Source organism: Scophthalmus maximus, chromosome 11 (genome assembly GCF_022379125.1).
Source record: "Scophthalmus maximus strain ysfricsl-2021 chromosome 11, ASM2237912v1, whole genome shotgun sequence".
In the NCBI taxonomy this organism is placed as follows: Eukaryota; Metazoa; Chordata; class Actinopteri; order Pleuronectiformes; family Scophthalmidae; genus Scophthalmus; species Scophthalmus maximus.
In genome coordinates, this window is record NC_061525.1 from 531,025 (window position 1) to 555,460 (window position 24,436).

Genomic DNA, 24,436 nt, shown 5'->3' on the forward strand with positions numbered 1-24,436 from the left:
GATGTGTGTGACTTGTTGATTAACAAAAATACAAGTTAGTATACGCAGTGGCTCTTTTCACTTTTCACTCCACCAATGGAGATAGAGCAGACATACAGTAGTGTACAGACTGTCACACACCAGCATGGAACTTCACAAGGATCGTTATGATAATAATGACGATTGCGACACAGTCTGTTGGCTGTCACCATCAAAGCGGCATATGAGGGAGTTTGTGTGTGGGGAGCTGCAATACTATAAGTGTATAAACTAAACCCTCAAATTCTGCTATAACCCTCCCTTCTGCCATATTCTTTAAATGCGGGTTAAATGAGGGTTAAAGGGGCAGTAAGCAATTTAAATCCAATACACTTTTCATAAAATACAGCAAATATTTCCTCACGGTCCACTAGCTGTTGGTTCTTTGTGTTTGAATATTATTTATTATATATATATATTATAGTCCAAAAACCATGAGCAGCAACAACCTTGGGTCATTAAGGCAAATTAAGTTTGTTATCCCTGGAACCCATACTTTCTTTTGAGGAAGCACTTTTATGGTTTTTGCACCTTCTTGGTGTGAGCTGCAGAGGTCCTTGAAACTGGACTATCTGATCAGCATGGATGACTATAAGAAAAGGATCAAAGACTATCTGATTACTCAATGCACATGTCCTATTTTGTGTCTCAATGTGAACCGCTTTTTTCTTTTATGTACAGGTTTCATGTTGTTAGTTTTAAGTTGGTGTTTGTTTCATGCATTAATCATTTGTAAGCTGCTATCTTGGCCAGGAAGCCATTGCAACATAGATTTGAAATGTCAATGGGAATATTCCTGGTGAAATAAAGGATAAATACATATAAATATAGGCAAATCACTATATGCTGATGACTCTGGATCGGGGGTCAAAATCTAGAATATTTAAATTATAAAATGCAAGATGCAATTACTACAAAGAACGTTTTACAGGAGTGTTGGGAACATTATAAGTACAGGGTTTACAGTTTTAGTTGTATAGGGAATGCTACAGCACAAATGCTATGCCCCACTGTCCCATCATATGCCATACCTTCTTGGAGATTCATCATGCCACCCATAGATTTACGACTGCAGCCCAAAATAAAATACAAACCTAAATTGGTTCCAAAATCAACTGAAGTTCAAAACCATCTGGATCAATACCAGCACAATTTATATATACTGATGGGTCCAAAGAAGCCGAAACTGGGCAAACAGGTGCAGCATGAGATAATAGAGTGGCAGACCATCTTTCAGTCAACATCATTCAATTACTCGGAATACTGTTAGCATCTTTCATCGGCTACTCAAACTTCATTAGAGAGGAATGGCTGTCTCCTTCCTTTGGGTTCCAGCTCATGTAGGTGTGGAAGGTAATGAGAAGGCTGGCATATTGACAAAGCAATCAATAGAGCAACAGACATACAAATACCTTTAAGTTAATAGGAAATTTTAAACTATCATAAAGAATTATAACAGGCAAAACCTGGAAGTTACACATATAACTAATATTCCCTGAGGGAGGGAAAGGAGGTACAACACATAAGTATGGGGATTGCGCCCTTGCAAGACCAACCTGAATAAACTATCAACACGCCTGTCAAGGCCAATGAGACTGTTGCAGGCAGAGGATGTCCCGCCCTTCCCTGCAGCTATAAAATACCCCGCACAGTATCATTCCAATCTAAACTGCACTTCACCGAGTTGGATGATGATTAGGGGCTGTGTTGTACCTTATTTTCCTCCCTCATGGGAACATTGGTTATATGTATAACCTTCAGTTCTCTTTTGGTCGGTACACTTGGTACACACAAGTATAGGAACTTTGCATCACACCCCGAGACACCTTTGCAGCTAGACTGAGAATATTTGGCCCTGACAGCAGTAACCGTGATGTGTTCTACATCACGTTCCTGCAGAGGCCACAGACTCCACTGAAACCTCATTAAAAATGGGGATAAAAACCAGGGGACTTATCCTGAAACCCCACATGACAGGCATATATAGCTGACTGATAAACCTTAATTGTGGAAAATAAGAATGATGAAAAAGAAGATTTCTGGAAAGGAGAAACTCTCCTTTATTCCAGTGTGGTTTGGATTAACGCAACCAGAGGTAATGCGTACAGGAGCATCTGTGGCCACTGATGCGCCAGCGCCAGCGCCCACTCCTGTCCCGTAGCATGAAAAACATAGGACAATGTGCATTTTCTTTTGTGGCGAACAGATCTCATGGAAGCCCTGCTGAACTGCTGCCTTATCTGTTCCACTACATCCGGGTTGAGTCTCCACTCCCTCGCCAGGGGAAACCCAGAGTAGAGTAAGTCCGCTCCGCTGTTTAACACACCCATACTGGGTGTGTCAACTCTGAGAGACAACAGGTGAGCATTGCTTCATGAAAGCAGACTGTGGGAAACAGAGAGCGTGTCTTTCCCTGTTTGTTTATGTGCGCAATTACGTGGTGACCAGATGGCGCAATAGGATCTGGCCCAGAGGGGCTCCCTCGCACAGACATGGTGAAACTCTCCAAGGGGGGCCAGATTGTTTAGGCACGATGAAGCCACCTGTACCCTCTCTCTGTGATGGGAGGAAAAAACCTGTTTGGCCTGAACCCAGCGCTGGAATTTTCTCATCCACAGCAAGCCTTGAGGCACTGCTGTGATCATTCCATGATCATTCCATGATCACAGCGGTGATGCTGTAAGGATTTTTAAGGTTTCAGGAGGTTTGCAGAAAGACAAGTCAGGGAAGCCGGTTTTGCAGTTTCAGCGGGAGACGTTTATATCGAGATGTGGTTCACAGCACAAAATGAACACGATTCAAAGTGCATATAGTGTACAGTTCTTTTGTACCCACCATCTACGAAACAGGCCTGAGGTGTTACATGTTTAATTGTTCACAACAAGGACACATCTGCGTCATCATACTAGATAGCCTCAACAAGATATTGTTCACATCGCCCACAATTAGGACGCATTCTGCTTCTACAATGCTAACTAAATAGTACGACACTGATGGGGGAGCATTTAGCCAGGAGAGCAAAGGCAACGGAACATATGTCTGGAAAACTCTCAAAACCCATTAGACTGCTTGAACAAAAAAATTTTCAGCCACTATGCCATAAACACCGCTAACAAATAGCCATAGCACTGTGAACTTAGCAACTATCAGTCTGATTACAACACCACAGTAGCATACGGTATGGTCACAGCGTGCTACAATAAAATGGAAAATTAAAGATAAATGAAAGAGGGATAATTGCCGGTCAAGCAGAACGCATCATTTCGTCAAGCCTTTAGGTCTTGCAGCTCTTTCATGTGTGGAATGCTCCAATTTTTACACAGGTTTTATCTCTGCTCAATCTGCTTCCTTCTTTCTAGCTCATTTTTGCTTGCGTTCTTTGTCGTATATGCAGTTTCTGGTAAAGGAGGTGGGTAGTTTTTTCCGATGCTTTGCATTTCTCTGCCACGGTGTTTTCAAACCAACTCCGATTCTGCTGGGTCTTGACCGAGCGAGTGAGTGTGTGCAGAAGTACCGTCAGTGCTGCGCAGCGTGTACCCGGATGATTGACAGAGCGGAGAGACGCACCCTGGCTGTGATTGGTGATTTTTCTTTTGGCGCGGTGTATTCATGCAAATGGCATTAAAGGCAGTAAGGGTCACTAAATTAAATATATTCTGTCACATATGATCTGTCTCACATATTACTACCAGGATATAGTGACAGTTTCAGCGAATATTTAAAAAAAAGTTATTTTTGCAAATCCTTACGACTGCAGCTTTAAAGCTGGGGTGGTACTGTCCAGCTCGGTTTGAAGAACCCCCGCACCGAGAACCAGGCTACGTGCTTCATCATCCAACCTCCTCCTCTTTCTCGACTTCAGCGTCTCCGTCTGAGAAACCCCCTGAAGCGGCGAGGGATAGCTCATTGTCGGACAGTACACTTAGCAGTACATGGTTATCCATAGTAGCAGTGAAGTCGACAGGGTCCTCCACCATGCCTGCGTACTCCGTGGCAGGGAGGACGTCGTCCACCTGATCACCCCACTATTGTCTCACTTCGCTCTCGTAGTCCGCACATACCAGTTCCATCCCCGAGGATGACACAGCGGCGTCGGACAGCAGAGGGTCTCGACGAGTGGGTTTTTGGAGCTAGCTCTTCTAGACCCGCCAGAGTGAAGAAAATTAACCAAAAAAGGCAGTTTCGTTAAATGTAGTGGTGAGGTTTGAAGTTGAAGGAGGATTAAAAAGATAGATCCTCTGAAATTGCCAAAAAATAGTCAGGGCCCAGGTAGGGGAAGTATTGGAGGATTGAAACTTGCTAATAGGGTGCAGCAGTGAGGCACAAGTTGGAAAAGCAATGAAAATGAGCAAGATCGACAAAGTATCATCTTTCTCTTCCAGAAGTGGTTCATTTTGGATTCATGCGGTATAGCTTAAGAGAGTACATTCCAAAACCAACAAGGTGCTTCAAATGTCAGAAATTTGGGCATATAGCTAAGATGTGGAAGGGGGAGAGTAAATGTGCAAGGTGTGATGGGGATCATTAATATGGTCAGTGTGGAGAGGGGGTTAGACCAAAGTGCTGTAATTTCAGAGGAAAGCATAGTGTGGCTTACCGGGGCTGTGAGGTGATGAAACGTGAAGCTGAAATACAAAACATAAGAGTAAAGGAAAAGGTCTCCTATGCGTAGGCAGCAAAGAGGGCTTGTCCTACAAAGTAGATAAGTGAAGGAAGGCCCAGGAATGAGGAACATGTAGGCACAATGGAGACAATAAAGGAAAAAGAAAAGAGATGATAAACCTGGTTACATTAATAGCAGGAGTAGGAAATGCGACAGCAGAAGTGAAATCCAAAACAGAAAGGCTTGAAATTATTGTAAAGGCAGCAGTCCACCACTTAGGCATGACAGACTTGAAGTGGGAGGAAATAGGTGAGAGTCAACATGTGTTGGATAATAATATTAATGGTTATCCTACAATGGAATGCAAGAAGTTTGTTAGCCAGTGGGTAAGACTTTAAGAAATTCATAGACAGTAGGAGGGAAAAGCCAGATGTTTTATGTATCCAGGAAACCTGGTTAAAACCAAATTTAGATTTTGTTGTATATGATTATGTTGGCATCAGGTGAGATAGGTTTAATGGAGGAGGAGAGGGTTGGAAGTAGAAAGCCAGAGCCAAACTAATGGTATTTGTTGTGGGGACTTTAATGCACATAGTGCATTATGGGGCAGTGAAAAGTCAGATAATAATGTGCAGGTAATTCAGGATTTATTAAATGAAGGTAATCTAGTGTGTCTAAATGATGGAAATAAGACCAGGGTAGATGTTAGGACAGGAAAGGAGTCTGTGTTGGACCTTAGACTTGCTTCTAATAGGATTGCTCCTAAGTGTGACTGGGAAGTATATGAAGGGGGTACCATAGGAAGTGATCATCATCCTGTGCTGTGCAAAAAAAATGTTATGGTTAAAGGAAACAGAGGTGGACGGTGTGTTTTTGAAAAGGCTAACTGTGATAAATTTAAGAAAGAAAGTGATAGATGTGTGTAGTGATAGAATTCTCTATTCATTCACACTCTTATTCATTTAGACAGGTTAAGTCCAGAATGAATGGGACGATAGGCTGGTGGCTCCAATAAATATAATTATATTTAACAGTCTTTTGATCTGTAAAAATCCCTAGTAAAAGGTAAAAAAATAAAATGGCCTGCAGTAGCTTTATTTGAACACCAGGCAGTGCAATAAGCATGGTGGTGACAATAAGCTGTGCAGTTACATATAGTGGCTGTAAGACAATAAGCTGTCCAGTTAGCTATGCACTTACACAATCACTTAGTTTAGGTAACACCGGTGCAGCGGGAGAGATCCAAAAGTTACCATAATATTAAGGATCCAACTCATGTGGCAGGGAAACACTACAATTCAAAAAATATCACTGCACACAAGAAAATCAACACACAGTGAGTATGCAGATTTCCATTGCCCTGGCACTAACCAATGAGCACACAAGAGGGTCTCTATAAATTAATAGTAAACCTACAACTCCCAGTTGAACACGCTACAGTTCCTATGATTGCACATTTCCCACAAGTCATATTGTATCTTAACCACAAGTCATATTTCACATGCCCAATCTAAATTAATGCCAGAAGAAAACAAAAAAAACCAAAACAAGATGAAAACAAATTTAACAAAAGGCCCGTTACTCTTAAATAACTCTATAGGGAAAAAACAGTGACAGTTGAAATACTGCACTTGAAGAAAGTCCTGAACAAATAAACATATTATAGACATATTAGGTTACCTTCAGGGATATTTTAGCAAGCATTGTATTCCAATAAAAAGTATTCAATATTTCTGTACCTATAACTCATCCATTTCACCCAGACCATTGACCTTTTTAATGTCTGCTGACATGTATAATCCTCACTCAAATGTGCACCATGGCCATACAGAGCCAAGCAGTTGACTGGGGGCCTGGTGAAATTAAAAAAAACTATTATTTGGCTACACATTTTCAACAGACGTAAACTTCAGTTTGATACTGTCCAAGGATTTACATACTGTGATTCCTGCGTGCCTATACAGCTAGCGCTCTGACCACCACAACAAACTGCTGATTCTGGGCTCACAAACAAATGTTTGCCGTGAGTCAGGCTGTATCTACACTTGCGCGTCCTGCGAACCAGTAGTATAGAGAGAGAAAGTGCACCTTGTTTCTGTTGTCCCTAAATAACCTTCTGACCTGAAGGAGAGCGTGTGAGCTACGGTGGTTCGTATATCCAATATATTTTTTAGGTTCTCACAAACATCCCCATTTCATATGTAACACAGTGTTAACATCACACGTGGACACTTTAAGAGACTTTAATGCTAGCGCTCAGGAGAAGTATTCAAGTTAAAATAGGGTCAGACACTAGCAAATGTGTAGTCGAGAATGGAACTACCCAAGGAAGTGCAATAAGCCCAATCCTTTCCTCGGTCATAATTAATGACATATTTCCAAACATTCAACTAGAGATTGGGCGATTGCTCTTTGCAATGATGGCAACCTATGGAGAAGGGGGAGGAATATAGATTTCATCATGGAAAAGGTACAGTAATGGATAGCCCAGGTGGAAAATGGGGAGGGAAAAGGGGTTTTAAATTATCTGTACAGAAGACAAGACAATGTTTGTTACAAAGAAGAAAATTGGAGAGGACGTCCAATTAAAACTTTACGTTAAAAATGGAGGGTCCACATTAAAGTGTGATGTACAATACATGTTTTTTCATTAAATTTATTTATTTCAAAGTTATATTTTAATATTCATGCAACCTCAGTATTTGCCTTGCAATAAATTATATTTTTGAAAGTGATTGGTTTCTCATTGCATAAATATACAACAATGTGAAGATTATTTCTTTCTTTTTTTAAATTTATTTTTGAATCAATTCAAGGCATTTCAAATATATTAATTTGAAGTAGTCAGATTCACTGGTTCAGTACTACCAATGCATTATCTCAAAGAAAAGCATAACACATTTATCAAATTATGTAATATTGTCAAGCTTTATTTTGCACATGAATAACATACAAAGTAGATGTGTTGAATATTCCTTCCTAGGCTGTTCCCCCAGCAAAGTCATCATCTGTGTAGAAAACCAACATGAGTATGTGAAACTATGATCCAAGAAAAAATATTCCTCCTTACAAAATTCCTCACAAGTCGAAATACTGTGAGGGAAATATAAATCATTTGAGTACATAAACTGTAGTCATGATTATCAGCGTCGAACAAAGTGTATCAGTATTCGCCTTTTACTGCTTGGTTTCAACGCAGGGGCGATGTGCATTTTACTTTTTCTCATGGCCAAAGTGGAGTTTGCTTTGGGAAAACACACGGGAACTTCACCTGGTCTTGAAATGCTGCTGTGTGTTATTGACAGACACAGGAGATTTACAGGAGATAGATATACATAATTTTTACAGTCTGCTCTACAGTGATAAACAAATACATAAGTGATAAGTGCATTTGCAAATTAAGTAGGCCTACGTGAACGTGACTGTAGCCACAGCTGGGAATATCCACTGTAGTGGAAAATCTTTCATGTGTCCGGTGGAGAGGCTGGAATAAAGATTCTTTGAAGGCAAACAGGTTTCACAGAGTACACAGGGCAGTGTGAAAAAAGTGTGCGCTCAGCAGAGCTATATAGGGATAAGACAAAGAGGAGTTTCCACATTGATGGCCACAAGCAGTGTAGTGCTGCAATAAGATATATGGGAGCAGGGGATGGGAGTGAGAGGAGAACAGGGAATGGGAGTGAGGTCAAGGTAAGCAGAGGATGGGGAGTGAAAGCAGGGGTAGGTAGAGGAGGAATGTGAAGGGAAACATAAGCAATCAGGTCACACAGTATAAAGTATATGTAACACAGTATATAGAATATTTTCTATTACACCACACATACTTAAAATTTAGCATAGCAAGGAATGCTACGTTTGGTGATAAATAGTGATGCTAACTAAACAGTACGACACTAATGGGGGAGCATTAAGCTGCAAGAGCACAGGCAATGGCACACACAATGAATGTTGGGCTTTGCAAAAGAACGTCCAACTATGAGCTGTATGGTATTTTGATGGCAGTTCGTGGATTGAACAGATTAAACTTTGTTAAATATTAATATGTAGTGAATCATTGTCAGGAATCCAGGGCATTGGGTCTGGTGCATCCCAGGGGCGGCCTGATTAATTATATGAAATCTGCTAGTATTAAGCAGAGTAACAAGCAGGGGCAGTGTTGTGCATGAGCACTGTGAGTATATGAGAACCCGGAATGCCACATGGTCTGCTGAAGAAACACCAGAACAAAGAAAAGAAGCCAAGACCCCTGGAACCCCGCAGTGACCTGCGGCGACCCCGCATCTCCCACCTGGGGGAGCAATCTCAAAGTGCTATCCTTGAATAGGAATGGTGCACCAGAGAGAAAAAAGGAGTATTGTTTGGCATTAGTATTATTTCTCCTCCAAGGGTCAGATAGGTTGTATGACTGTGCAGAGGAATTCATAACCGTTGCTGATTTGGACATGGCGCTGTTTGGTCCAGGGTTGGACCTGTCGAGTTGAGGGTGGGTTGTTCTCCACTTTTCGGTTTCTGTTGTAGGCTTCTGTGGGGTCGATCCAGGGTGGGAGTGTAATTCAGTGTCAGAGTGTCACGCAGTAGTTGAGCAATCGATTGATCCGGCCTAATGTTGCCGAATCCCTATTCCACCCCGAATATCCTGCAATTCTCCCTGTGTTGTCTTGATTCTAAGTCGTTCGTCTTCTCTTGAAGTTTGTCGACTTCTGATGCCAGAGCAATGACTTTTCCTTCGAGCTACGCTATTTTGTCTGAGTATGTGTTGGTTGCCTGTTCCAGGTCGCTTAGCTGGGTGTTGTGGGTTGTTGTCACGCCGTGGATGCTGTCAATGGAGGCAAACAGGTCCATCCTCACAGACAGGATATTACCTCTTATCCAGTTTAGGCCGCGGATTGTCAGGCATCGTGTTGTGGCGAAAAGTAAGTAAAACTTCAACCAAGTAGGTAGAAAATGTGGCTAAGCATTCGTGTGTCAGTCCTCGTCGGGTATGACAACAGTGGGAGTTGAGTTATTTCATGCAATATTGTAGTTTGGTCACCCTAAGCGGGAGCTCGAGAAAGCACGTCTTCACATGTCGCTGTTCACCCTGGAAGCCACGAACCGGTCCTCTTTAATCTGTATTCTGCTAGTTTAGTTATTACTGAGGGCCACGTATGCCTATGAGAACATAATATACAGCTGACACGAACTGTTAAACATCGGTTTGATGCACCACAGCTGTGTTTTCGACAAGATAAACATAACATCCCGACAGAACTCGTCTCCGTGGATTACTGTCCCAGCTGAGAAGCGACAAAGGAAGGAGAGGAAGCAGAAGCGAGGCTGTCGAGCCGGCATTGGCACCAGGCTAGCAAGAGACCCGCACAAACCTCCACTACCAAGTCTCTTCGTCACCAACGCAAGATCACTTTCCAACAAAATAAAGAGTTGGAACTTTCAATGTCCAAGCAGAAAAGCATACAGGGCTGCTGCATTATGGTCATCACGGAGACATGGCTCAACCCATCAGTCCCGGAGGAGGCTATCAAGCTAGCAGGCCGCGCAACACCGAGCCAACAGGAACAGTGACTCCTGTAAGAGCAGGGGAGGAGGACTGTGTGTCTACACAAACAAAAACTGGGTTAGGGTTAGAAATAGCAGTTTTAAAAATCTTATTGAATATAAAATAGCGCAGGCAAGTGTACGGAAGATAATTAAAGATGCAAAGAAGGAATACTGGAGACGATTTTGTAATACTGTGGGAAGGGAGACAGAAATTGGGAAAGTGTGGAGAATGATTAAAAGAATGAAGGGGGGTAAACAAGAGCGTAGTTATCCAGTTTTGAGCAAAGGTAGAATAATAGCAGTGAAGGATGAAGAAAAGGCAGAGATGCTAGCTAAAACTTTTGTCCTAATTCATAGTGAAGACAACATTGGTGGGGAAGGGAAAAGAGGAAAGGAAGACACATTAGCAGGAAATGAAGGACTATTAAAGGAGTAAGAAGACATAGAAAACTTAATTAATGAACCTTTTACCGTTACAGAACTGAATCGATCTCTGAGGAAAACAAAGATGTCAGCACCACGAAAGGATCAAATTAATTATATCATGTTAAATCATCTTGGAGTTGTACAACAAAGTGTGGGAATGAGGAAAGTTACCCCAAAGCTGGAAAGAAGCAGTTATAATACCAATACCGTACCGTTGTCAGACATTCCACTTTGGATAGTCCCAGATGCCACCATTGATTTAACACTTCTAGAAAAGAACAGACACAAGATGAACTGGATCAGTGTACAAAAACGTGCAGATAGTTATTATGGTTATGTACAGACGCATCAAAAAGCTCTGATGGCAAAATAGCAACAGCAGTCACGGTACGAGAGTTCAGTGTCACAAGCAGGAAAAGAATCAGTGAGGGATTATTAATATACACTGGGGAGATGTTGGCATTTCTTTAAGCAGGACAACGGGTGGAAGAAATAAGACCACTGAAAACAATAATTTGTTCAGACTCGAGCTCATCATTACACATTATTAGTAGCAGCCACACAGACAGTAGAAATGATATTTTGATAGAAATACAACAAACACTGTACAAAATCCATATGATGGGTCTCACGGTATATTTTATTTGGGTTCCAGCACAATTGGGTGTAATAGGAAATGAAATTGCAGACAAAATTGCAAAGCAGGCGACCAGGAAAAGACAAATTGACATCACAATTTACATCAGCACAACAGAAATCAGGGGCATGATAAAACAGAAATTGAGAAGCCTTTGTCAAAAACAGTGGGAGAAGGAAATTAAAGTGAGATGGTATTACGGAGTGCAGAAGAAAGTGGGAGGAAACACAAAAGGAAACAATAGAACATATTATAGTACATTTTCCAAAAAAATGGGACTGAGAGAACACTATTCAGTCAGAACCTGAGAAAGCTCAAGATGAAACTGAATATTGTGGACATTTACAGCAAGATTCACAGAATGAGTGTTATAGTCATTTAATACAGTACCTCAGGGAAATAAAGGTGTTAGGGAGAATATCATAATATTGTACTTTTTTATTTATTTATTGTTTCGTTTTGTTTTGTTTTGATTTGTTTGTTTTTTTATGATTCTGATCCACACTCCAACACAAGTTGGTGGCGGTAATGCACCATTTCGTTGTTTGCCAACCGCCATAAAACAATAAAAGAAGAAGAAGATGTGCGTACAGTTGAGTGATCCCAGAAGGTGGCAGTAAAGCAACATTGCGGATGCTGGCTGCCGTAAAACTCAGAAGAAGAAGAAGAAGAAGTAGTGGAGGTCACATATTTCCACTGGATGCGGAACGGCGGCGGGGCGGCGGCGCAGCGTGTCGGTTGCGTGTTTCGCAGTCCGCCAATCCCCACCGCCTCCGCCACAGTGGTGCGCTGCGGTGCGGCCATGACGTCACGAGGACCCACGAGATCTCGCGAATTCACGTGTGATCGCGCGATATAACAGGGTGTAGTTTCTATAAAGAGAATCACAAACCAACAAGTTATTTCAGTGGAAATATGCGGAACGGCTGCGAAACGGCGACGGAGCCGATAGGTGTCAATTAAAGTCAATGTGTGTATTCCCACTGACTCCGCACGGCTCCGCCGTCACAGCTCCGACGCTCCGCAGCCCTCAGGAGCAGATACGCAGGGCTTCTATTTTTGGGACAGGAAGTCGAGCACAGAAACAAAAATAAAACATACTTTAACTGTCAAAATAAAATACACCGTGCTCACGACGGATCATATTTCCCTGCGCTACACCTTGAAAATCTCATAATGGGCGGAGACAGCCCTGAAGTCAACAGGTCAGAGGTTTTCAGCGACCAGTTCACCCCGTTGACACCATGGATGAGGAGATGCTGATTATTCAAGTCCAAAATCACCAAATCATTTATGATGGAAATAACGTGTTGGTTTGTGATTCTCTTTATAGAAACTACACCCTGTTATATCGCGAGATCTCGTGGGTCCTCGTGACGTCATGGCCGCACCGCAGCGCACCACTGTGGCGGAGGCGGTGGGGATTGGCGGACGGCGGAACACGCAACCGACACACTGCGCCGCCGCTCCGCCGCCGTTCCGCATCCAGTGGAAATCCAGGGTCATCAGACTATTGCTCCAGCGGCCTGCAGCCAGAGCCTCTTGTCCGTGGCTGAGAGCCTCCGACCCTATGGTCCGACCCTGCAGTTCACAGCCACAGTAGGTTTACATTTGTCGTGTGTTCGGTTCGGTGGGGACCGCTTCAGTCATGTTGAAGGAGTAGCTCTGTCTGTCAGGAGCTACAGTAGGTCGGGACGTTCTCAAACGTCTCGTGTAACGTGAACACGCTTAACGTCACTCAGTAATCAACAGATGTCTCTCAGATGTGCATTGTCATAAACACTGACACGTGATTATGACTGACACCACGTGAGGAACCATACACTTGCATATTGACGAGTAACAGGGTGTAAGGAGCGTTCAGTGTGTTGTGTACGCTGCAACTGACATTCAACAGATGTCTGTGTCCAGACAGCTGTTTGAATTGCAGGCAGGAATCTTTAGAAGGATCTCGATTGTTATTGATTGATTGATAGATAGATACACGCATACATGATCTCAAGGGGAATATGGGCAAAGATAAGCAGCAGAAACACAACAGGGGAGCATGAGATTTGTAAGAAAGTTGTACAAAAACAAACCAACAATATTGAGAACAAAAAGTAAAAGAGAGGCCAATATGTTTAAAACAAAAACAATGTGGGAAGGAGCATAATGACATAAATATATAACGATCAAACTTTACAGTTGATGTAATGGTGTAATTTCATATTTTACTGTATAGGTACAGTATATTTACAAACACACTCATAACTGTTGTCTTTGAATATTAATAAACACATTATTGTGTGTTTTTAAGACTTGAGATGGCAGAAGAGGAACTTCAAAATGAGCTCTCACTGTTATCACTTTCAAAGTTTTTATGTTGTTAATGTGTAAGCTAAACGTTGCCTTTGTATGTCGCGTTTGGAATTATGTTTGTGGCTGTCTGACAAATGTAACTTCACACAAACTGAAACTGAATACTGGGAGTTCTACCTGTAAGTTTCATGAAGTGATCACAAACAAAAAGACTGAAGTTATATTCTCTAGGGTAAATATTGAAATGTTTTGACAAAAACATGTATACAACTATGGTATATATTTTCACCAACAGTTGCCCTCGAGAAGGAAGGAATGCCACCTTCAGGTGGAGTTGTGTTGATCCAGACACCGGTACAACTCTATCGATATCTGCTCAGATGTTGCAGGCAGTTACCAACCACAGCGACGCAGCAGCATTACAAACATGCCATAAGACAGGTGAGTTCATCTTATGTTGACAAAAGAGCAGATTCTTTTCAGGTAGCTGTCAAAGATTGTCGTTATCATATTATTTTCATTGTAAGGTACCAAATAAATGGTAAATGCAATGTATTTATATCGACCTTTTCTAGTCTCATCCATCACTCAAAGCGCTTTTACAGCACAAGTCACATTCATCAATACAAATACATGTACCGTGCTGTTTTTCTGTCACATTCATACACTGCACAGCCGTCATAGGCAATTTTGGGTTAATGGGGCAGGAAGCGATTTTGGAAAAAGCTTGTCTCTCTCTTTGTTGTTGTTGTTGTTGATGACTTTACTGCACTGACTGAGCCTGGGATATGTGAGACCGACGCACTAACCACTGTTGACTGAAAACCTATGGCGTCAGAGTACTACCTTTCATATGAGAGCGCATACATAGTATAAACGAGGGCAGACACAGGAACTGAGAGTATAAACAGAAACTGAGGGGTAAAAAATGGCGTTGTGGTGAATATACCTGTTGCAAACGAGCGTATACAAGTTGTGATTGAGCACAGGATTTCAGGCGCACAGTGATGTCTCGGTTTGCTCGCTCTCACTTGAGCGCTCGGTCGAGTATGATCTGCTCCCCCTCAATGTCCAAACTTTCCTCACTCTCGATTTATTTTTTCAACCCGAAATAAGTCAGAGAGTAAGGCTTGACTAGTCGTATGCATTCAAAATACCCATTTAAAAGTACTATTTAGTCCGTAGTTTGTCCAAATTTTCGAACCTCCAAATTGGGACTCTTATTTTACTGCAAACACACTTACCTGTATATGGGCTTATGGTTAAGCTTCCTCAAAATATTATTATATAACACCAGTAAACACAAAACACAAGGATTGCATTAGTATTTTAGAAAATATTCATGTATTTATTGTCAGATCAGTGACCTGCACTGTGATACTCATTGTCAGCATTTTTCCCCCAACACAACAAGGTGGGCCAAGGAATATCTTGTGTCAAATTTAACTTGAATAAATGAAGTATCTCTGTGTGACCTATAAATAAACAGAAAGAGTATAATAAACATAGAAACTTACTTAAAGATAGTAATCTGATGCCATAAAAACCTGGCCTTCAACTTGTCAGTGTAGCTCTGCTTTGCCACGCTGATCTCCTTTGTCAGTGTGTTTCTGGCCTGGTTGTACAGGATCCTGTCCCCTCTCCTGTCGGCCTCCTCCTTGGCCCGACATAGCTGCCTGAGTTTTGCAGTGAACCAGGGTTTATTGATGTTTTATTTAAGGGGGCAGTTTGGCCTCGGCAAAGGAATAAGATAGGTACTTTATTGATGCCAAGCTGGGAAATTCCGCTATGCACTCTACTGAGTGCCCTTCTCGTTGTGAATGGCTTTGATATGAGTACTTGGTGTCTCAGGTTTTCTCTCAGTCATCTTAACCAGATGTGAATGAGTCTGATTACATTTGCTCGGAGTTCGCTTCATGAAACAAACTAATTCTGGTTCATTTAAGCCAGGCTTGTCACCATGAACCGGGATTTTCTGAGGCTCCTTTATGAAACACCTAATGCTTCACTTTCATTTCTAGGGTTACAACAGTCATGCGGATGAAGATGACCCAGAGAGGATACAAATGATAATCCAAAGAGCAGTAACAGATGCTGAATGGATTCTTGATAAAGTAAGCAGAAAGTAATTAAAATATTGTTATTACACAAATTAATAAATACAATGCAATGTGTGATTCTTTTTTACTTTACAGTATACCAAGAAGAAGTGAGTGAGGCTCATAAGAAGCAAGGGTGTCCACTGCAGTGCTGCATCTGACTGTGGACGTACTCTTTCTAGGTGTCACTAGTCAGTGGCTGTATTAATGTTAATATGACTGCATTTATACAACTGACCACTCAATGTGCATTACACTGTGTCATATTCACACGTTCACACATTTGGGGTTCAGTGTCTTGCCCAAGGATCTAACCTCTGACCTTCAAATGCTAAAGTCAAGAAGATATTAAAAAGTGTAAATACTGTCCTGAAATATGTTGACTATATGCTGTATCTTTTTTAAATAAGTTATTTCTCGATAAATATACCTGTTTTCTTATTTACAGCATGTGAGCTTCAGTATAGATGATATCAGATGTTTTCACAGTGACGAACCATAAATTTCGAGGTGACTACAATACATGGAAGCAGTAAATACAAACTGGTGCAAATCATCAGAGCTGTAATCAGCTCAGATGGATAACAAAAGCCCGCGGAGACATGGACACTTACTTTATCTGTTAGAAAATGGTTAGTACAGCTCTCTCAGGAGCCCTGAGCTGAGACCTTTTACAGATCTTGTTTCATAAGACGCAGCGGTACCACCAGGCCAGGGAAGGAATGAATACAGTTCTGTAAAGTTCAACTGTGGAACCAGCAAAAATACAAATAAAAGTTGCTCTTTGTCTCTGAGATTTTTGACACAAAAAGCCGCACGAGCCATAACAATTAATATATGATCTTAAAGGGAAACTACATTCCAAACAAGTCAATTGCATTTTCCCATTCCACCAACTGTTGGAAGAATAGAGCACAACAGTGACCTCCCACTTTTTGAAAAGCTCCAGTGCAAGAAGTGAATTTCCCATTCATTTACTCCATTGATGTTTCATAAAATCCTTATTTAAGAGTTTTAAGTCTGGAACCAAGCCAATAACCTACAAGATGAATCGTTACCATAAAAGTTTAATTCGGAGCAAAAAAAATGGAAAAAAGGGCAAAGGAACTCATCCCATGAACCATTGTAAAAAACCTTTCCAAAGACTTCAAACCGACAGTTTAGCTTCTTCTTAAATTGAACCTTCATCATCATTATTATAGTGTTTATATGTTGTTGATAATAGTCTTGGAGTGACAAACATGTTATCTGACAGGTCGGGCTGCAGCCACTTTCTTACAATCTTAAGCATTTTAATGAAATTATGTTTAAAAAAAACTTCCAAATGGAACTAGACATGTTAATAACTGCTCTCTCCACTTTGCAAAAACACACAATACATTTTCTTGTAGCTTAGCACATGGAAAAAAACAGAAAAGCTTCAAAATATATGGATATCAAGTCATTTTTATTGAAATTATACATTGTAGCACAATGTAACAATTTGCTCCTGTCAGACAGATTTACTGCAAAAAACTTTTGACAATCGACAATATTTATTCAAGTATATCCACAAGTCATGTAGTGAATGAAAGACAATCATACACATGGGCAGAGAGAGAAAACTGTCTGACAAAGAAGCTGTACTCGCCATGTTTTGTGCCCACAAACTGGTTTAACCAGAGCAACACAGACGATCAAATGAGGCCATTTATTTTTTTTATCATTACAAACAAAAATGTATTTACAGATGCATGCACATGCAGTATTTAGATTGATAGAAAAGGTAAGAAAACTAGATATTCAAAGTAATTCTTCAGTATAAATATCATAACTAATATTCCTTTATATAAATGGCTGCATCTGTCATGTTGGTCTGAGACAGATATTTGGTGTGAACCTTCGCATCATGTTGCAGGTGCATTCAAGCTCAAAACACTGTAAATCCTCACAGCTGCAGGGGGGGAGTTACAGTGAGCAGCCGAGTGTTGCATTAAGCCGGATATATGCTCGTTGCATCGGTCCGTGCACACGGCGACGTCACTTCCCGTGGCGAATGGTGTCGTTTCGCTTGGTTCAGACCTCCCATTTTTTGTAACTTGCTGTCACGGGGCGGCTGGAGCATTGGCGCGATGGACCTCTGTATTTGAAGGATTCACTATGTATGTTGAACGGCTCTAATTGTGTTTTCCAATAGATGCACCAAAACAATTGGGAAAGTTCCACACTCTCCAAAACTCGTGCAATATTTGCCCATTCGGCCTCTTTGGACACAAAGTGACTTTTCAGCTAGGGGTGGAGCTTTGTGGTTTCTTCAGAAGAAAAGGGGCGGGGGCTCCGAGATGGGTATCACCCGGAGAAAAAAGGACAGGCACTCTGGAAACACACATCTTCTGCTGTCTAAGTTCCTCACTTCTGCAGAATAAACTGGTCGATGAACTCGTTCTGCTCCGACTCCACCTTGGACAACGCTTCATACTCGACACGATATCTGAGAGGAGGAAACACAACAGACAACTAACCGTGACCAAATGAAAGCAAAACACAGAAGAGTCATCACTGAAACTACATAAAGAAGTGGTCCACTGCAGTTTGACATGGAAGACAGAAGATGTAGTGACTTATCTCAGTTCTCATTGATTTACTGTTAGATATATAGATTGTACACACCACAGACTGTTGTGTAAATTGGCCAATGGTACATGACTGATGAGTGGCTCCATGACACAGCCTGGTTAGCCACACATACTGAGGTCACATTTGAGATCTCTCAGACAACATTGGGAGGACCACCTACTCAACTGACAGCCTCTGACCCCACAGCAGTTTCATAATGAATGTATTTTTTCACGTGTCAGTGCGCTTGGTCTGAACAGGGTCAGAGAGAGACTCTCATCTGGAATGGGAACTGGGAAAATGTATCAAACACCAGGTCTACATCAGAAACAGAGTTGGTGAGATAATATCCCATCCCTTGACTTACATGGGGCAGTAAGCGATTTTAGAGAAAGATGGTTTGTTGTTGATGTTTCGACTGCACTGGTCGGGGCTCGAACCCCCCAGCCTCGGGTATAGGAGACTGACGTGCTAACCACGAGGCCAAAACCCCTGAGTCTTAGTGTCTGTCGCTCCCGCGTCTCTTAAGGTCTCAGGGAGTGATGTTTACAAACTGTACACACAGTGTTGTGAGGTGTGCACCATTTTTATGGGAGATTTCAATTTACAGAGCCAGGGCTGAGCCGAAAAACCTGATTTTTTGTTGTACCAACAACTAGCGGAAAAAGTGTATTGGAGTAAAATCGCTTACTGCCCCTTTGAATGGACTGCAACTCATGACTTATCTGGTACGGACCAGCACAGTTTGAGCTGTTAATGGAGTTGACAAATGCAGATTACCTCTCAAGTTGCATCTTCTTCTCTGCAATGAGAGCCTGAAGCTGCTGCTGCTGAGCCTCCCTCTGTTTTGCCACCGACTTCAACAGGTTTCTGGCTCCTATCGCCTTGAGAAGAAGAACACAGGATGAATACTCTTGCTATAGTGAGCAAACAAAAGGCATATACTGTACAGTATAGATAAGAGCATCTGAGGTGAATTGAACAAGAGTTCGTCCATTGTAGGTGCTTCAAAGTTTTGGCACGTAAGGACAACAACTTCTCCAATAACCAATGAAAAGCAATTTTTAATGCTCAGCTCACCTTCATCTTTTCTGTCTCCACCTCTTTTTCCAGCTCATCAACCAGTTCAATGAGACCTCCAACTATTTTCTGAAACTGTCCAATTTCTGTAACAGATCAAAAATGTATACAGCTGTATCTCCAGTTGGTATTGGATGAGACAAACAGTCATAACTTAACGGCCCTGCCAACATCTTCAGTGCTTACTGTCCACAAAGTCTTTACACTCCTCCTTAAGCTCCGACGTCTTCTGGCTGACATCAGGCTCGAGAACCCTGAGCTTGTTGAGATCATCGAAATAGAAGCCTGCCTCTGCTAGCGGGTCTTTAGCCATGGTCACAGGCCCTGTCACAAAGAAGACAAAAGAAATGAACATCAGAGTCAAGTACATATAGTACATATAGTTAAATGAAATATAGTTTTGACTTATAGACTTTGCAGTGGATGTACTTGTTTTACAAGATACATTCAACAGGTTCAGTAAGATCACTTCACACCATAATCAACAGTATCAACAGCACAGCTTGATAACATAACCCAACCCAACAAGCGGCTGACTATACTGCTATCACACTGTGTGTATCTCCTGACAACTGGCTGCATGTTGACATGGACATGTCTACAGAGAGTCTTGGGCCAGGCCTGAGAAACAAAATCAGTGAGGAAGATTTTTCTTTTCCTTTAACATTTAGTGAATGAAGTAGAAATGTCATGAATAAAATCAACTCCTCTGGTCCATCAAATCCAGTTAGAGGAGTGACTGACAGCTATGTGAGCTGCCAGCAGGGTCTGATATTTGACAAGTGCTGTAGTTTCTGCTGTAGAACAGATGCAGTTATCAGCACAATCTCTTCAAAGACCTAACACTGATTATCACACTGTTCGGGGCTAAAAGAGAAAGAATTTCCTTGTGAATTAAACTGATTGTGATGAACAATTTCACCAGTTCGTTGACACATGGCATTTTGTAGAGGCTCTCACGTTAGTTGTATAATATAGAGCCTGACCAATAATAGCGGCGCTTATTTTTACCAATGGTGGCTACACGGTGGTGTAGTGGTTAGCACTTTCGCCTCACAGCAAGAAGGTTCTGGGTTCAAACCAACCAGGGCCTTTCTGTGTGGAGTTTGCATCCTCGTGTATGCGTGGGTTCTCCGGCTTCCTCCCACAGTCCAAAGACATGCAGAACGGGGTTAGGTTAATTGGAGACTCTAAATTGACCGTAGATGTGAGAGTGAATGTTTTTTTGTCACTGTATGTGGCCCTGCGATAGGCTGGCAACCTGTCCAGGGTGTACCCCGCCTCTCGCCCAATGTTAGCTGGGATTGGCTCCAGCGACCCTTAAATGGATAAAGTGGTAGACGATGGATGGATGGATGTTTACCAATATGAAATTATCTTAACTTACAAGTTAGCCTGGGTCCCACACTTGCTGGTCCAATCACAACTGATAACGGGCGGGGTTTATACCACGACACGGACAGCAGTGACTTTTGTAAACAACCAAGGCTACCGCTAATGAACGAGCATTTGACTAAGAGTACCCGATATATTTGTAAATTCCCCTTTATTTTGAGTGACGTTGTCATTATTTACTCAGGCACCTTTTTGGCCGCCTGTGTCCTGCTTCGGGTCCTGACCTTTGTTTACATTTTACGGGTATATTCATACATGTTATGGGGAGGCCCTAACTCTCTTTATTACGGGGAATGCGTCTGGAAGAGTGTGAGTATTGTGTGTTGTGATGCATTTCGCTGGTATTTCTGTGATATAGATACTGTGTATAACCTCTGTTATGCCCCGCTAAGTTGCCGTAACTGTGTGGTCCAGCATTACAGTAGTTAATCTCAACAATAGATAGCTTTCAAATTTCTCCCACAAAAACAGCAACACTCATCATTCATTGTGGAATCATCATCATCATCATCATCATCATCATCATCATCATCTCCTCTCTGCTGGAGTTTGTTGACATTTTCACGTCTTTCAACAGATCACAAAGGATTTATTGCTATCCAATTGCGGCCGGAGGCCTTTTGCTCAGCGTCAGTTGGTAACGCCTCTTGGAAATCAAAAATGAACCAAGAGGTACAGACTAATAAGCATTTGAGTATTAGTCTGACTATGCCAGGCTACAAGTCGTCCGTATTGTACCAGGTCCAGATAGAAAAATCACTTTACCTAGACTTGTCAAATCTGGACTAGATTGTCCGAGGGAAGCCAAAGATTCTTTAAAACATAGTTTCAGATTTGTGAAACATTTATTCTCTTTGTGAAAAAACAAAAATATTGGGATTTTGGTGTTTTTTTTCACCTCAAGACCACTTTAGACCAGGTCCAGATAGAAAAACACTATACCTAGATTTGCTAAAACATATAACCAGACTGTTTTTCTATCTGGACCTGGTCTAATGTGGTCCTGAGGTGGAAAAAAACTATGAAGTTATCCTTTTTAGCATTTTCACAAATATAATAAAAGTTTCAAGAATCTGAAACTATGTTTTAAAGAATCTTTGCATTCCCTATGATAATCCAGTCCAGATTTGACAAGTCTGGTTATATGTTTTTTTTTGAGAGAGACCTGGTCTAATGTGGTCTTGAGGTGGAAAAAGCAATGGAATCCCCCCCTTTTGTGTTTTCACAAATAGAATAAATGTTTCACAAATCCTGTGACGATCTAGTCCAGATTTGACAAGTCTGGTTATAGTGTTTTTTTTTAACCTGGACCTAGTTAAATACGCACGACAAGTCGCTCAGCATTGTAAGTTAAACTCCCCTTAACTGCAAATCGGATGCTAACTTCAGCGTCGTTTCTCATGATGCAAAGTTTAAAAAATATTCTTCCTCTACTCATTGCTTTTCTTATGCTTGGCCACAGTACTCTTCCGTACACGTCTGTTGACATATGGCAGCACTCTGTTGCTCTCAGTACGATGTGAGCTCGGATACAACCCGACAGCTATAACGCTGGGGGTCGTCCAGGGGCTTCATACAGTGTCATATAGTGGGCCGCACATTATTAGTCTGTTTGCCTACTAAATATGTTACCATACCATGTTAATGACAGCTTCAGCTTCTTGCTAAAACAGTTACATTTACTCAGCTCATTAGTTATATGTCGCTAGCCTGCTCGCAGAAGCGAACTGGGCACTTGAAGGACCGACTATCTTCGTCAAAGAAACGGTTCAATGAAACCATATCCCACTACATCTACTAGAGAAGAGTGTTCGTCTTACCGGTTATTCTGCTATCAGCTAATCCTCTGTGTTGTGTGACTATGTGGCACGGCAACAAACACTCTTCTTCTTCTTCTTCTTCTTCTTCTTCTTCTTCTTCTTCTTCTTCTTCTTCTTCTTCTTCTTCTTCTTCTTCTTTTGGTATTCCGGCAGTTTAGACGCTGCTAAGCACATTACTGCCCTCCACAGGTCAAAGCTTGACCTATATTTTACAGTCCTGTGTTGTGCAGGAACTGAAGAATTGGTTCTCACTGTGTCCAAACAAAGATAATCAAAGATATTCTCTATAGTTTGTTTTCAATTTGTATATTTTTACATCTGTTTGTGTATATATTGTATATATATATATATATATTTTTTAAAGTTTGCTGTGTGAAACATACCGGAATTTCCCAGCTTGGGATGAATAAAGTAACTATCTATCTATCTATCTATCTATCTATCTATAAAATAGAAAAGGCCTCAACTCCAAGTCCTGACAGTCTCACATATAATCCATGTCTTTCTGCCCTATATTTCCTACATTCCAGAATAACATGCTTTACTGTCTCAGGACTCACATTCACACAAGCCAGAAACATGTTTTCCTACAACGAATAAAGAGTGCTTTAGCCCACAATGCCCCAACTGGAATCTACACAGCTTACAAACAGAAAGCAGCACTTCAAAGCTCAGCAAAACAACCAGCACTACAACACCACAAGATAGTCACTCTATCTATAGTTTTTTTTTTAAACTATGTCTATATCTACTTGAACATTAACTTTGCTCTCCTTTCCATCTGGCCAGCAAATTTCTCAATGACTCTCTGATTAAAGTCAGTCATCTCAGTAACAAGTCTCTCTTCCATGGACAGCATGGCCAATTCATTCAGCCTCTCCTGGGTCATGGTGTTTCTGAGAAAAGTTTTTATTCTTTTCAAGGTCGATAAAGCACCTGGGTGTGTTAATGACAACTTTCAGGAGAGTGACAGTTTCTGAAAAGACTTGCTGTAGATGAGACTAAGCTCTGTCTTCAGCTTGCTTCCACTGAGCATTGGATACACTTTCAAGGTGCTGCCCAGTGCATCTTCAGGAAATGTATCTTTGTACTCCGTAAACCTGTCCCCCTGCAACAAGATGGCACAGACAAGGTGAAGGAGAAGCACTCCCTAGAGTGTCCCAGAATGGTGTCACAGACATATAGAGAGAATTAAAAAAAAACGTATGTAAATGTAAGGTATTAGCCTTAGAGCCTGAGATTTGAGTTAAGATTTGAGATATTAGAGGGTATGATCACTTTTACATCATTGTTCTCATTGTCAATGAAAATATTAAATGAGGATTTTTGTGAGGATTTTTACAAAACCAAAAATGTTTTCTTGAAGTCTGTAGAATATGATTTGTAGGCAGGACATCTCTGCAGCACAACAATTATTGTAAAATGGTATTTTGACTGATTTCAATAGCATAAACTCATCGCTGCTCCAATCCTTTCATGTTCTTCTGGACTGAGTGTCCAGTGCCTCTGTTTGCCGAGAGCCACTGCTTTGCTCACCCTTGGAAGGGAGAGAATTTCTGCAAAAGACAAAGAAAATGTATTCTAAACAGAGAGAGACAGGTAATAATGAAAGAGAAAGCAAATACTGATCATACTACTAACAGGAATGCAGTTACCATGTGGTCTTCTGTATAGACTGTTGGATGCTCCCTTTGATATGGACCACATCTATGTTCTTCTTCTGGAGCTTGGCGAAGAGGAAGTCCACATGTTGCATGATGTTTTGATAAATACACACTGTCTTTTTAAAAATTCCTGTAAATTCCTATATCCTATATTCTGTCCACTGTGCTGCTGTCACAACCAAATTTCCCCATTGTGGGACAAACAAAGTAATATCTTATCCTATCTTATCTTAAAATTCCAGAAAGAAATTCGGGCAAAG

The 24,436-nt window shown here is 41.4% G+C and overlaps 2 protein-coding genes across 2 annotated transcripts; one reads left to right on the top strand and one right to left on the bottom strand.

The window, feature by feature from the left end:
• The first annotated feature begins 12,588 nt into the window (after positions 1-12,588).
• lyrm9 (LYR motif containing 9) lies at positions 12,589-16,416 on the top strand. The gene is made up of 4 exons (XM_035622863.2): positions 12,589-12,821; positions 13,819-13,964; positions 15,545-15,637; positions 15,719-16,416. The coding sequence occupies exons 2-4, from the start codon at positions 13,839-13,841 to the stop codon at positions 15,734-15,736; spliced, it is 237 nt and encodes a 78-aa protein (XP_035478756.1). The 5' UTR covers positions 12,589-12,821; positions 13,819-13,838; the 3' UTR covers positions 15,737-16,416.
• Positions 16,417-17,050: 634 nt separating this feature from the next.
• On the bottom strand, positions 17,051-22,644 carry LOC118299275 (intraflagellar transport protein 20 homolog). Its single transcript, XM_035622862.2, has 5 exons — positions 22,513-22,644; positions 19,484-19,621; positions 19,298-19,383; positions 18,998-19,101; positions 17,051-18,092 (listed from the first exon to the last, which is right to left on the bottom strand). Exons 2-5 carry the CDS (start codon positions 19,608-19,610, stop codon positions 18,011-18,013), a joined length of 399 nt encoding a protein of 132 aa, XP_035478755.1. The 5' UTR covers positions 19,611-19,621; positions 22,513-22,644; the 3' UTR covers positions 17,051-18,010.
• Between the last annotated feature and the right edge of the window lie 1,792 nt (positions 22,645-24,436).

Coding starts and splice junctions, on each gene's coding strand:
- lyrm9 (XM_035622863.2), top strand. CDS start 13,839: ATGCCACCTTCAGGTGGAGTTGTGTTGATCCAGACACCGGTACAACTC. Junction 13,965..15,544: donor ACAAACATGCCATAAGACAG/GTGAGTTCATCT, acceptor TTTCATTTCTAG/GGTTACAACAGTCATGCGGA.
- LOC118299275 (XM_035622862.2), bottom strand. CDS start 19,610: ATGGCTAAAGACCCGCTAGCAGAGGCAGGCTTCTATTTCGATGATCTC. Junction 19,384..19,483: donor GTGTAAAGACTTTGTGGACA/GTAAGCACTGAA, acceptor GATCTGTTACAG/AAATTGGACAGTTTCAGAAA. Junction 18,093..18,997: donor AAGAAGATGCAACTTGAGAG/GTAATCTGCATT, acceptor TCCTCCTCTCAG/ATATCGTGTCGAGTATGAAG.